We start from the raw sequence: 13,513 nt of genomic DNA, 5'->3' as shown, positions 1-13,513 counted from the left end.
TAAGCATCGACACTAATCTGTGGTATCAGAGAACTCCAAGTGTAACCAGTGAGGAGCTACAGAGAGGAGATGGAAGCAGGGAGGATGTCAGCTACAGTCCTGCTCCTGCTCACCCCCATGCTTACCTGACAATGCTCACATCTCTTGGAGGGAGAGTACTTAGGGCCTATCAAAAAGGACTCCTCTTCAGAATGGCTGCGGTAACTGGGGGAAATCACTGGGGAATTTTATGTTTGTCATTGCCTGTGCATATGGGTAGCCAAGTCCCACCATGACAAAGGCATCAGCCTTCTTGGTGACCTCCCTGCCTCTTGTCTCCTCCCTCTACAGTCTGTACTCCACTCTGCTGCCCAGATCATTTTTCTTAAAAACTGCTCAGACCACATTTCCCCACTCCTACAAAGCCTCGATTGGTTGCCCATTCATCTCCACAACATACATAAACTCCTTACCATCAGCTATAATAATAACAATATAATAATAATGATGATGATGATGATGGTCCTTGTTAACTTCTAAGCACTGGGGTAGATAAAAGTTAATTAAGTTGGACACAGTCCCTATCCCATTCATTCATTCAATCGTATTTATGGAGCACTTACTGTGTGCAGAGCACTGTACTAAGCGGGCTCAGGGTCTTAATTCCCATTTCACAGATGCGGCAACTGAGGCCCAGAGAAATGAAGTGACTTGTCCAAGGTCACACAGCAGACAAGTGGTGGAGCCGGGACTAGAAACCAGGTCCTTCTGATTCCCAGGCCCATGCTCTATCAACTAAGCCACGCTGCTTCTCTAAGTGCCTTCTTCTACAGCATTCAATTGGCAATTCCCCTCCTATCCTACCTCATTGATTTCCTACTACAATCCAACCCTCACACGTTGCTCCTCTAAGGCCAACCTCCTCACTGCAGCTCGTACTTGTCTTTCTCACCGCTGACCCTTTCCCCATCTTACTTCTGTCCTGGAATAACCTCCCAATTCATATGTGACAACCACCACTCTCCCCATCTTCAAGGACCTACTAAAATCATATCTCCTCCAGGAGGACTTCCCCAACCTTTTACGCTTTCACTTTCCCTATCTGCCCTTCCTTCTGCACTTGGGTCTGTACACCTTAAACACTTTGACTGTCACCCCACCCCACAGCAGTTATGGACACAGCCTTCTGTAATTTAATGTGTTTCCCCCTTAGACTGTATGCTTTTATGTTTTGTTTTTTTTAATGGTATTTGTTAAGCACTTATTATGTTCTAGGCTCTGAACTAAGTGCTGGGATACATACAAAATAATCTAGTTGGACAAAGTCCGTGTCCCACATGGGGCTCACTGTGTTAATCCCCATTTTGTAAATGAGATAACAGGCACGGAGAACTCAAGTGACTTGCCCAAGGTTACCCAGCAGACGAATGACAGAGGCAGGATTAGAACACAGGTCCTTCTCACTTCCAGGCCCGTGCTCTATCCACTAGTCCAGGCTGCTTCTCCTTGTTGGCAGGGAACCTGTCTACTGATTCTATTGCACTGTACTCTCCCAAGCACTTATTACAGTGGCCTGCACATAGTGAGCACTCAATAAATACCACTGATTTTTTTCATAGGGACTATCTGCCTTATTTGATGAAGGCTCAAAATATTTTTCTAGTTGATTATACTCTGCTCATGCTCATAAAAAGTGAGTTTTTAAAATATCTGGCTATCAGAAAATGGGATAAGATTCTGGCTAATGTTATTTGACATTATACCTGAAAAAGAAGAAAATGTTATATTAAATACTTTACATGGCATGGACCATAAACTTTGAAATTAAATGTTGAATACAAAGCAGATTTACTGTTATTATCCCAAGTAGGGGGGATTTTTAAAGTCATTGGAGATAAACAAGGCATAATCAAATTACATTCATCTTTCCTGGAACATCTGCTTTGATTGGTCTGTTAACTTAATTTTTTAAAAATCACATTATAGACAACAGAAGCTGGTCTAAGTCAAGTCAGGAAAAAAAATAATCCATGGGAACAGAATCACTTTAAAAATCAAATTAATGCAGAATTATTTTGCTACGAGACTTTGATCTGAGAGACTTACATGTGACTGCAATGCATTTACTATTTTCTTTTTTCTCCCCCATACTTGGGAAACCAAACTATAACATTTGAAAAGGTACTGATCATTTAAACTTGAGAACCCATAGACCTGCATATTGGTGCTGCTTCAAAACAAACTTTTCAGCTATTCCAATCAATGGTATTTATGCTAAGTGCAGAGTGCTTACTGTGTGCAGAGCACTGTACTAAGCATTTGGGTGAGTACAATACAATTAGAGACAATAGAGCTGGTACACACAATCCCTGCCCTCAAGGAGCTTAATCTAGTAAATTCCATATGCAACACAGCTTACTCTGCAATAAGTGTCCCTTTTTAATTGTACCTAAATTCCTTTAAAAAAAACACAACTGAACCTTATTTGAAGGCCTACTGTGTGTAGAGATGTAATGAAGTATCAATCAATCAATGGTATTTATTGAGCATTTACTGTGTGCAGAGCACTGTACTAAGCACTTGGGAGAACACAATGCAACAGATTTGGTAGGCACATTTCCTGCCCACAACACACTTAGGTATCTGGGAGGTGACCTGGTTTAGTGAAAACGGCCTGGATCTAGGAATCAGAGGAGTTGGATTCTAGTCCCAGCTCTGCCACTTCTCTACTGGGTGATCTCAGACCAATCACAACCTCTCTGTGCTTTTGTTTCCTCATCTGAAGAACAGGGAAAATCACACCTGAGTTTCTCTACTTTGTGGGAATGCTGAGAGGACAAAGGAGTTCATTCATTCAACCCTATTTATTGAGCTCTTACTGTACTAAGAATTCTTACTGTACTAAACGCTTGGGAAACTATAATACAACAATAAGCAGACACATTCCCTGCCCACAATGAGCTTAGAAGCAGGGTAGTCTAATGGAAAAAGCACAGATCTGGGAGTAAGCTCTGCCACTTGCCTTCTGTGTGATCTTGGGCAAATCACTCTGTGCCTCAGTTTTCTCATCAGTAAGACAGGAAATGCAATCCAGATCTCCCTCCCTCTGAGACTGCAAGCCCCACGTGGGACAGGGACTGATTGTATTACCTCTACCCCAGCATTTATTACAGTGCTTGGCACATAGTAGATGCTTAACAAATGCCACCGATATTACTAGTAGTAGTAATGAGGAAGTACTTCAGAAAAATAAATGTTCAGAAAATTTAGGATATTACCCAGAAGAATATTAAAATGCAACTGTTACCCCAAAGAAGCTTACATCATAATATAGATGGAAAGGAAACAGAATGACAGTAACAGTAGGTAAGAGGAAGAATAGGTATAAGCAGTAAAAACAGGAGACCAAGTACATTCACACCAGTGCTGAGGAGTAGGCATGGCTGGAAAGGTCTACCAACTATACTATACTGTACCCTCCTGAGCCCTTAGTACAGTGCTCTGCACGTAGTAAACACTCAATAAATATGCTTGACTGATTGATGGTAAAGGTGGGGGGATTAATCAGGGAGGGCCTCCCCGTGGCAGTGACATGTTAGAAAGGATGTGAAGGAGGGGAGGCATGTGGTTTGGTGAAGAGTGGTGGGAGGATGTACCCGGGGGAGAGAAAGGAAGGCACGAACAAAGAATGGTCATTCCTGCCACCAGCCTAACAGACAACAGACACTCAGATGCTCCCTGCGAGAAAGCTAAGCCACAGGCTGATATTTCAGTCTGGTAACCGATTCTCTACCTTCTGGAGGGGACCACAGTTCCATAAACGAAGCTGTGTCCCTCCACTCCTCCCAGGTAGAAATGCTGTGGGATTCTCCACCCCACTCAAGGCCCCGAGGCTACCCATTTCCCCCACGTTCCTGTTGGAGCAGGGGGCACTGACGAGCTCGAGAGTGATCGGGGAGGAGCGTTCCATGCCTTGGAGACTGAACCCAGGTGCTCAGCCCCACATGCTGCTGTCCCGGGCCCTCCTGGGGGAGGTGCAAGGGAGACAAGGATGAAAGGTGCAGCCACTCAAAGAAATCTAGGGTCGTGTTTCTGTGCTGGTTTCTGCCAATGTCAGAAATGGGGCTGGCAAGAATCTAAGCCACACACTCACAAATTAACTCATCCCTTCCTCCCTCCCCAACCAAAAAGCTGCACATAGCTACAAACGTAATACTCACCTCACACTAATATTCCCACAAACATAAGTATTCTTTTTTCTCAAGCACAAAACCACAAACACAGCCACACACACATACCCATTTATGCAACCTCCTCCCTCTCACTCACAGATGTGCACTCTACACACATTTACATTCCCAAACCCATAATAATAATAATGATGGCATTTGTTAAGCGCTTACTATGTGCGAAGCCATACTTTCCCCACACATCCCCCTCTCCTGTATAAGGACCCTGCTCCCCACATCCTCAATCTCCTCTCACCTCCATCACATATACAGACTGTGCAGTCACCCAGAAACGCATTTACCACCAGCGGCAGACACAAAAACAGAAGCTTAGAGTTGGGTCACACACATGACAAAGACATTCACCTGGTGGCATGGACACAAATATGTAAGACTGTGAGCCCACTGTTGGGTAGGGACCGGCTCTATATGTTGCCAACTTGTACTTCCCAAGCACTTAGTACAGTGCTCTGCACACAGTAAGCGCTCAATAAATACGATTGAATGAATGAATGTAAGCATAAATGGGCACCTACACACATGGGCCAACTAGAAAGAGTGACAGAGTAATATAGGGCCTGAGGAGAATGTCAAAATCATCATCCACAGAGAAAAATGGAGATAAGGAAAAACAGAAAGGGAATGAGAAAACATTAACTAGGTGAAGCTCATTTTTGTTTTAGTGGTATTTGTTATGCGTTTACAATGTGCCAGGCACCATTCTAAGTGATGGGGTGGACACAAGCTAATCAATTTGGACACATGGGGCTCACAGTCTTAATCCTTGTTTTACAGATGAGGGAAATGATGCTCAAAGAAGTGAAGTGATTGGCCCAAGGTCCCACAGCAGATATGTGGCAGAGCCAGCATTAGAACTCAGGTCCTTCTGAATCCCAGAGCTGTGCTCTATCCACTAGGCCACTCTGATTCCCTAATAATTTATCCTTTAAGAGGAATGGCCCTTACCACTATCCCAGGTAGCACTATGCTCGGTGAATACAGCGGGAAAGGACAGCTGGGGCTTTTGGTTGGTGGTGGTGTTTTTAAAAAGTTGCTGCTCCTGGATTTTCTCCAAGGAATGAAAAGCACCTTCAAATTCACCAAAAGTCGCTCGTCTCCTCTCCGCCACCCTTCCCCACTCTCTGCCCACCCCATCACCCAGGCCAATGGAGTCTAGACCCCTGGCTCTCCGGACAAGGACTGGCTGCAGCTTTGCTTAGGAAGCTTGACAACGTGGACTGAGGCGGGAGGGGGGTTCTATCAGTCCAGATGATGAATGCAGCAGCATCAAGTCCCTCTCAGGAGGCAGAGTGGCCTAATGGAAAGAGTACGGGACTGGGGAATCAGAGGACCCTGGCTCTACTACCAGCTCTGCCTCTGGCCAGCTGTGATACCTTGGGTAAGTCACTTCATAATAATAATGATAATAATGATAATAATGGCATTTATTAAGCACTTACTATGTGCAAAACACTGTTCTGAGCTCTAGGGAGGTTACAAGGTGATCGGGGGGCTCACAGTCTTCATCCCCATTTTACAGAGGAGGTAACTGAGGCACAGAGAAGTTAAGTGACTTGCCCAAAGTCACACAGCTGACAATTGGCAGAGCCGGGATTTGAACCCATGACCTCTGACTCCCAAGCCCGGGCTCTTTCCACTGAGCCATGCTACTTCTCATGACTTCAGGCCCAGAGTCATGTTTCCTTGTCTATAAAATGGGGATTAGAGGGACTGTCAGACTGCCTTTGGGACTGACTGTGATTGATTGCGACAGGAGCTGTGTCTGATCTGATAACCTCATATCTATCCTGATGCTTAGTATATAGTAAGCACTTAATATTATTATTTTAGTATTTTGACCCAAAATTGCCTAGTGGTAGCAGTCATTCAATCAATCAAATGATACTTACTAGAGTGTTTACTGTGTGCAGAGCACTGTACTATACACTTGGGAGAGAACAATACAAGAGTTGGCAGATACATTCCCTGCCCACAAGGAGGTTACAGTCTGGAGTGGGAGGAAGACAAAATAAATTACAGATATGTGCTTAAGTGCTGTGGGTTGAAGGTGGGATGAAAATTACTCCATCATTTGTCCAAATTTCCAGAACATTGTTATTAATTTTTATTGCTATAATAATAAAAATATGTTTTAAACATTCAGTACGGGCCAAAGCACTGGGCTAAGGGCTGGGGTAGACTAAAGATAATCAGATCAGAAACAGGGTGGGAGAACAAGTATTTTATTCCCAATTTACAGATTAGGAACCCAAGGCACAAAGAAATTAAATGATTCGCCCAAGTCCTACAGCAGGCCAGTGACAGAGCCAGGATTAGATACAGCGTCCTGATTTCCCAGTCTCGTTCACTTTCTGTTAGGCCATGCTGCCTCTTTATCAGATTCCATGCAAGTTGCCAGGTGGCCTCGTGGGAAGAACGTTGAGCCCGGGAGTCAGGCTCCTCCATTAGCCTGCTGGATAGCCTTGGGCAAGTCACTTTTCTCCTCTGGGCCTCAATTTCCTCATCTTTAAAATGGGGATTAAATAACTCTTCTCCCTCCCACTTAGGCTGTGAGCCCCATGTGAGATAGTAACTGTATTTTATCCAGCACTTTATACAGTGTGCTTGGCACAGAAAAGGCTTAACTACCACCACAATCATAAATAATAGGACCAGGACTCTGAATAGGGAAAAGAGAGCTGCTTCCTTCATTCCTATGGAGTCAACTCTGAATTGATCTTCCTGCTCCTTTCTGCCAACTTGGGAGTGGCAATAGCTTCACTGGGACTCCCAAGCCCTTTCGCAAGCTAAAGGGAAGAGGCAGAGGACTTGTCCATCATAACCATGTCTCCCCTTATCTTCCTTCTATAAGGGATCGATCCCAGGGGGCTCCTGAAGTCACTTTATCTTACAGCGCTACCCAATCAGGTAACTCTCCTCCAGAGATGGCATTCCACCAATGCTGACCTTTCCTTGTGTTTGAGCATGAAGGCAACAGGTGGGTACAAATACCGCCAGTGGTGTCTGGCAGCAGCGACTGGGTTGCGTCTTCGAAAAACAAGCAGGGGAAACCCCCAACCGCCTCTTCTCTAAGCATGAGTTTTGTCGTGATTCTTGGTAGTTCAAGGACAGCATTCTCTCTTTCCCTGGTCCAGGTACATTTTCAATCAATCAATCGTATTTACTGAGCGCTTACTGTGTGCACAGCACTGTACTTAGCACTTGGGAAGTACAAGTTGGCAACATATAGAGACAGTCCCTACCCAACAGTGGGCTCACAGTCTTCATCATCTTGTTCACCGACTCCCGCTGGGTCATTCCGGAAACTAGAATTTCCTGAATTCTCCATCTCCTAAATCAAGATTTCCTCTACGGGAAACCCACCCACTTGGCCATTCTGCAGGCATGGGCCCTTTGGCCATCGCCATTTCCAGGCTTGAACCTCAACAGACAGATACCCTGGCTGCACAGAGTAAGCACTCAATGAATACTAGTGATTGACCAATAGAAACCGCTCTCTCCCAAGCTCACTAGCTTCTTGGTGAGAAGGGACCTGTGATAACACCCAGTTCAGGCCCCGCGTAACTCTAGCCCTGGCTCTGTCATCCTAAAAACAGCTTCCAAAGCCCTGACACACAAAGATAATGGCCGCTAATGGCTGCCAGTCCCAAATGGTAGGAAATGCCTTTGACTTTCTGATGCAATCAGCACAGAGGGAATCTCTCTCTAGGGGCCAAAAGTTAAGCCTACGTTTTGTTTACCACAATGCACCTTAGGAAAACAGTCGATCCTTATTCCAAATGAATTACCGGAATGGTCTCGCCATTTAAATCGGGGCTTTCTCTTTCTGCGAGGATGGTACTACCGGTTCATATTAACAAGTTAGCATACAATTGTTGAATTTTTTAAAAAATCAATCTTTTAAAGATTTTTTAGACTAACATTAAAGGCACGGCTATGCAGAGAAGAAATCTCCGTTCTAAGATGCATTTTATGCAACGAGAAGCAGCGTGGCTTAGTGGAAAGAGCATGGGCTTGGGAATCAGAGGATGTGGATTCTAATCCCAGCTCTAATAATAATGATAATAATAAAAATGGCATTTATTAAACACCTACTATATGCAAAGCACTGTTCTAAGCGCTGGGGAGGCTACAATTTGTCAGGTTGTCCCACGGGGGCTCACAGTCCTCATCCCCATTTTACAGTTGAGGAAACTGAGGCACAGAGAAGTTAAGTGACTTAGCCAAAATCACACATCTGACAATTGGTGGAGCTGGGATATGAACCCATGACCTCTGAGTCCAAAGCCCGGGTTCTTTCCACTGAGCCATGCTGCTTCTCCAGCTCTGTCATTTGTCTGCTGTGTGACCTTGAGCAAGCCACTTGACTTCTCTATGCCTCAGTTACCTCATCTGTAAAATGGGGATTAAGATTGTGAGCCCCATGTGGGACAACCTGGTTACCTTGTATCTATCCCAGCGCTTAAAACAGTGCTTGGCACATAGTAAGCACTTAAATACCATCATTATTATTATTATCCATGCTTTACTGGTAGCTGCTGCCACTGGAGGCAATTTTTTTAAATAGTATTTATTAAGCACTTCTTAATAAATGTGCCAGGCTCCGTTCTAAACGCTGGGGTAATTGCAAGATAGACTGGACATGGTCCAAGTCCACATGGCAATTACAGTCTCAACCCCCATTCACAACTGAGGTAACTGAGGCCCAGAGAAGTGAAGTCACACAGCAGACAAGTGGTGGAGCCAGTATTAGAACCAAGGTTCTTTTGACTCTAAGGTCCATGCTCTATCCACTAGACCACAGGGCCAATTTAAAAACAGTTGAGGCACTCTACTGCAAATGCCTTTCTCACTTCAACGGCAACAGCCCTGTAAGAAAAATGGAGCATCCTTGCATTCAAATAATTGCCACAGTCCCAGTGAATAACTGCCCCCCATGAAACAAAAAACTTGGCATTGTAAATGTATAAATGCAATGCAACCAGGCTAACGACTATGGGACTGTCTGACTCATAATCAAGCACCCATCTGATACGTTCATTCCCTGCATAGCCCTACCAGCTCAAATACCCCTCTTTCTTTTCCATGACAAAAATTGCCCTCACCATCCTGATTCCACTCTTGGACTTCTCCCTAAAAGTTACAGCCCAATTTTAACATCGTTAAAGCCACCAAGACCCTTGCCTCCTCATTACCGCCTTCATTCTTCAGGCCATCAAAGGGGCAGCAGTTCTGCTTGTCTCCCACCTCTTTCCCCGACCCCACCCCTCCTACCCCCGAGACAGCGAGGTTGGAGTAAAACCCCGTGATACTCACCGCCAAATACGTCTCCATTCTGGTAGTTTTTTCCTTTCTGGGCTTCCTCTTCGTTTTGAACAGTGGAAACATGTTTGCCTGAGGCACAGCCCATAGTTTCATTCAGTCAGCTCCAGTGTGACCCAACTGTAAATCATCTCTACAGGCACGGGTACATCTTTTTTAAAAAAAAAATTAAAAATCCAAACCCCAACTTTCTGCTCCGCAGTTCACGATGTCTTGGCCTGCAAAAATAAAAAGATCAATTAATTAATTAATGGTATTTATTGAGCGCTTACTATGTGTAGAGCACTGTTTTAAGCACTTGGGAGAGTACAACAGAATTAGCAGAAACATTCCCTGCCCATAATGAGCTAATAGTCTCCATTAGAAGGATCTATATTTTTTTAATGGTAGTTAGGTGCTTACTATGTGCCAGGCACTATCCTTAGCTTTAGGGCAGATACAAGACAATCAGAGTTGGACACAGCTCATGTCCCACATTGGGTTCACAGTCTTAATCCCCCTTTTACAAATGAGGTCACTGAGGCCCAGATAAGTGATATGACTTTCCCAAGGTCACACAGCAGACAAGTGGTGGAACCGGAATTGGAACCCAGGACCTCCAACTCCCAAGCCCATATTCTTTCCACTAGGCCACACTGCTTCTCAGTATGTACCCCAAATGCACCTTGGAAATTGTTAGCTCAGGGTCTGTGATGTGACTGACCACCATGCAGTAGCAGAGGGCAGCTGATGACAGAAACCAATACAACCTCAAAATCTCTAAGAAGCAGCGTGGCTTAGTGGGTTCTGATCCCGGCTCCCTCACATGTCAGCTGTGTGACCTTGGACAAGTCACTTAACTTCTCTGTGCTTCAGTTCCTTCATCTGTAAAATGGGGATTAATACTGTGAGCCCCACATGGGACAACCTGATTACCTTTTATTTACCGTAGCGCTTAGAACAGTGCTTGGCACATAGTAAGCGCTTAACGAATACCAACATTATTATTATTATTGTTATTATTATTATCTACGGCAGAGACTAACCTTCCACAAAACACAAATATTTACTATTTCCCCATCTCCCCCTATTTTATTTTACCGTTTCTCCCTGCAGACTGTAAGTTTCTTGTGGGCAGGGATTGTATCTACCAATTCTATTGTACTGTACTTCCCCAAGCTCCTAGTACAGTGCTCTGCACAAAGTGCTCAATAAAAAACATTGATTGATTGACTGGCACATTTTTCTATGTGTCTGGAACATAGCAAGAACAATAAAAACTGTTTTCCAGGATTCCTTTTTTGCTTTTCACAACAGTTCATCTGTCAAAAATACTTTTTCTGGAAGCCTTTAGGGAATGAAGGCATTCTTGCAAGCCAACATCTATCACTAGAAAACATATGAAAGGAAGAAAGAAAAAAAGAAAAAGACCACATACAAACCCCACGGTGGACATGGCCCAAATGCCGTCAATTAAAGGTTCTGTGACCACAAATGCAAAGATATAAACCGTTTTGTCACTTAGCTACCCTATTTATAGATCAGCCCACTATATTTAAAGGTGACACTACAGACGGTGAGACCTCATCCTGTATACCGGTGCCCAAGCGACCTAGCAGTGACCCCTATTCTATTCCACACCATGTACCCATAAGTATTGCCAAGGCACCTGCCAGTTCCAAAGCCGATCAGTTTTCAGTCCACTTTTTCGGTATCCCGACGTGCTTAGCAACGGACACTGTCCCATTGGTGGTGGGGGGGACGGGAGGGGCAAATATGATTATAGGGTCCACGAAAAAAAATGGAAAGGCTTTGGTACTGTCCCCTACACTTCTCTCTCTGGCACGAAGTCACATCGCGATTCAGGTAGTGTTTGGTTAAAGTCCTTCATGAGCTCGTTCAGAAGTATTCTGGCTAGGATCGTTCCGGTGACTGAAAGTAGGCAGACGGCTCCAGGGTCCGCTCCTCTTTCTTCTTGAAGATGGTGTTCGGGGTGGAGTCTCTGAAGTTCCCTCTCTTGCCTGGAGATTTCTGCACAAATACCAGTTAGACTTGGGGGTGCTGCCATTTTTCACGGCTTTGCCTGTAGTAGTGACTTCTCCAGACTGGGTGATGAGGCCAGGCCCTCACATTTTGGCTGATTTGTGTCGGACAGGTCCACCACCTTGGATATGTTCGCTGCAGTGGGGCCATCCTGGAAAACTCTTTCTTTGTCTATGATGAGGCGGCAACCAACTGCACTCTTAAGGATTCCTATCATAGTGTCTTCAGGGCTAAGTCACATCTTTAAAAATAAATTTAAAATCCTTCTTTCAGTGGTGATATGAATAACCCTCGCTCACCTTCGCTGGGCATTTGTCACAGGTTTTTTGTAGGCCTCCTATTATGAGGAATGAAATGTTGATGTTTCACTCTTTCAGAGGTACTGAGCACCTACCAAACACAGAGGATTATACTACGCACTTGAGATGGTACAATAAAAGACATGATCTTAGCCCTGATGGGGCTCCCATCGAGGCATTTCTTGCTCTGCTGCACAGTGTTTTAATCCCTGAGTCACTTTTATTGATGTGATCTTGGTGATGCCACTTGACCACATGCATAAGTCTCGCTAGTCCTCTGGTTTTAGAGAAAGTCCACGCAGCATGTTCCTGTTGGTACTTAGTTATCCCAGCTCAGAAGCTGTGATTTCCCAGCCCTTCTATGAAGAAGTTTTCATGGCCTCACCCAAATATCCCAACGAAGCTCTACGGATTACACTACCCAATGTAACACAAAAGGACACTAAGCCAATGCCACTCAATATTGTTTACTAGAAAAAATAAAAATAGCACAAACTGCCTTTCAAGACTAACTTTCACATTCATCAGGCCCACTTAAAGTGAGGTACAGGGGCAGAGGTTCTCTTTAGTTTGAGCCTGGAAGATCAGAAGTTAAATTATTTGCTATAGAATTAGGGCTTTAGACTGTAAGCTTGTTGTGGACAGGGAAAGTGTCTACCAACTCTGTTATACTGTACTCTCCCAAGTGCTCAGTACAGTGCTCTGCACACAAAAAAGCACTCAATATATACCATTGATTGATTGCCTGATACTCAGGTTTTCTCAATTAATCCATGGCACTACAGGATGCTATTACTACTAGCTAATGCATCACTGTTAGCCACCGATGCAGTAAGAATGTGTGGCCCTCGACATCCATCCTAATCTTTAGGGATGCACTACCTAACAACTCTAACCAAATGGTTGTAATCATAGATTGCCACCACTCTGATCCTCAAAGCTTCTTCTGGTGACCAAGTATTTTAGCTTCTCATGGGCAAAGATCATGTTTGCTAACTCTACTGTGCTCTCCCATGAGCTTAGTACAGTCACACAAAGTAACCACACAATAAATACTACTCTCTCCCTCAAAACCATGAACAATGAAGTTCTGGAAAGTAGTCGGTCTTCTAGTATCAAAATTATGTACACCTTAATACAACTAGAGTGGATGGGACTTGTAAAGAGAATTAGTGACAGCAGGATACTCAAACAGCAGTAGTTGTTTTGGGAAAAAAAATGGGTAACAAAGCAAGGAGGGGAGAAGAAACATTTTAATGCCACTTAAAAGCAAAGCCTTGGACAATTAAGCAGCACATCTGAAAAGCTGGGAGTCAGTTGCTGAGAACAGACCAGCAGGGTATTCGAAAACCAAGAAAAGCATCACTCTTTTTGAGGAAGAGTTTCTTAAGATCAAGAGACAAGGAGGCGAGAGAGAAAACAAAGCTGGGTGCTGCAAACATTAAGCATGACAGCACGAGAGACAGCCTCCTTGGGTGCACAATGCAGCCGGGATAGTGGGTTCCGCATTGATCTTTTCAATGTATAGGCACATAGGTGATATTCAGCGTTACTCTTTTCAAATATGAAAGATAACACACTCAGTCCTTCTAGTAATCTATTATCAACCAGTCAATAAATCAATTGTATTTACTGAGCTCT

The 13,513-nt window shown here is 44.2% G+C and overlaps 1 protein-coding gene across 3 annotated transcripts in view; it reads right to left on the bottom strand.

The window, feature by feature from the left end:
• C16H1orf21 (chromosome 16 C1orf21 homolog) overlaps positions 1-13,513 on the bottom strand; it is a 165,334-nt gene that overhangs the window by 93,766 nt on the left and 58,055 nt on the right. For all 3 annotated transcript variants that reach the window (XM_038757694.1, XM_038757692.1, XM_038757693.1), the window contains one exon: positions 9,546-9,769. In XM_038757694.1, coding sequence (XP_038613622.1) covers positions 9,546-9,639 — 94 coding nt within the window. In that variant the 5' untranslated portion in view covers positions 9,640-9,769. The remainder of the gene's footprint in view (positions 1-9,545; positions 9,770-13,513) is intronic.

Source organism: Tachyglossus aculeatus, chromosome 16, assembly GCF_015852505.1.
Source record: "Tachyglossus aculeatus isolate mTacAcu1 chromosome 16, mTacAcu1.pri, whole genome shotgun sequence".
NCBI classification, from domain to species: Eukaryota; Metazoa; Chordata; class Mammalia; order Monotremata; family Tachyglossidae; genus Tachyglossus; species Tachyglossus aculeatus.
Note: the sequence above shows the minus strand (reverse complement) of the source record. Positions and strands in the feature narration are given on the sequence as shown.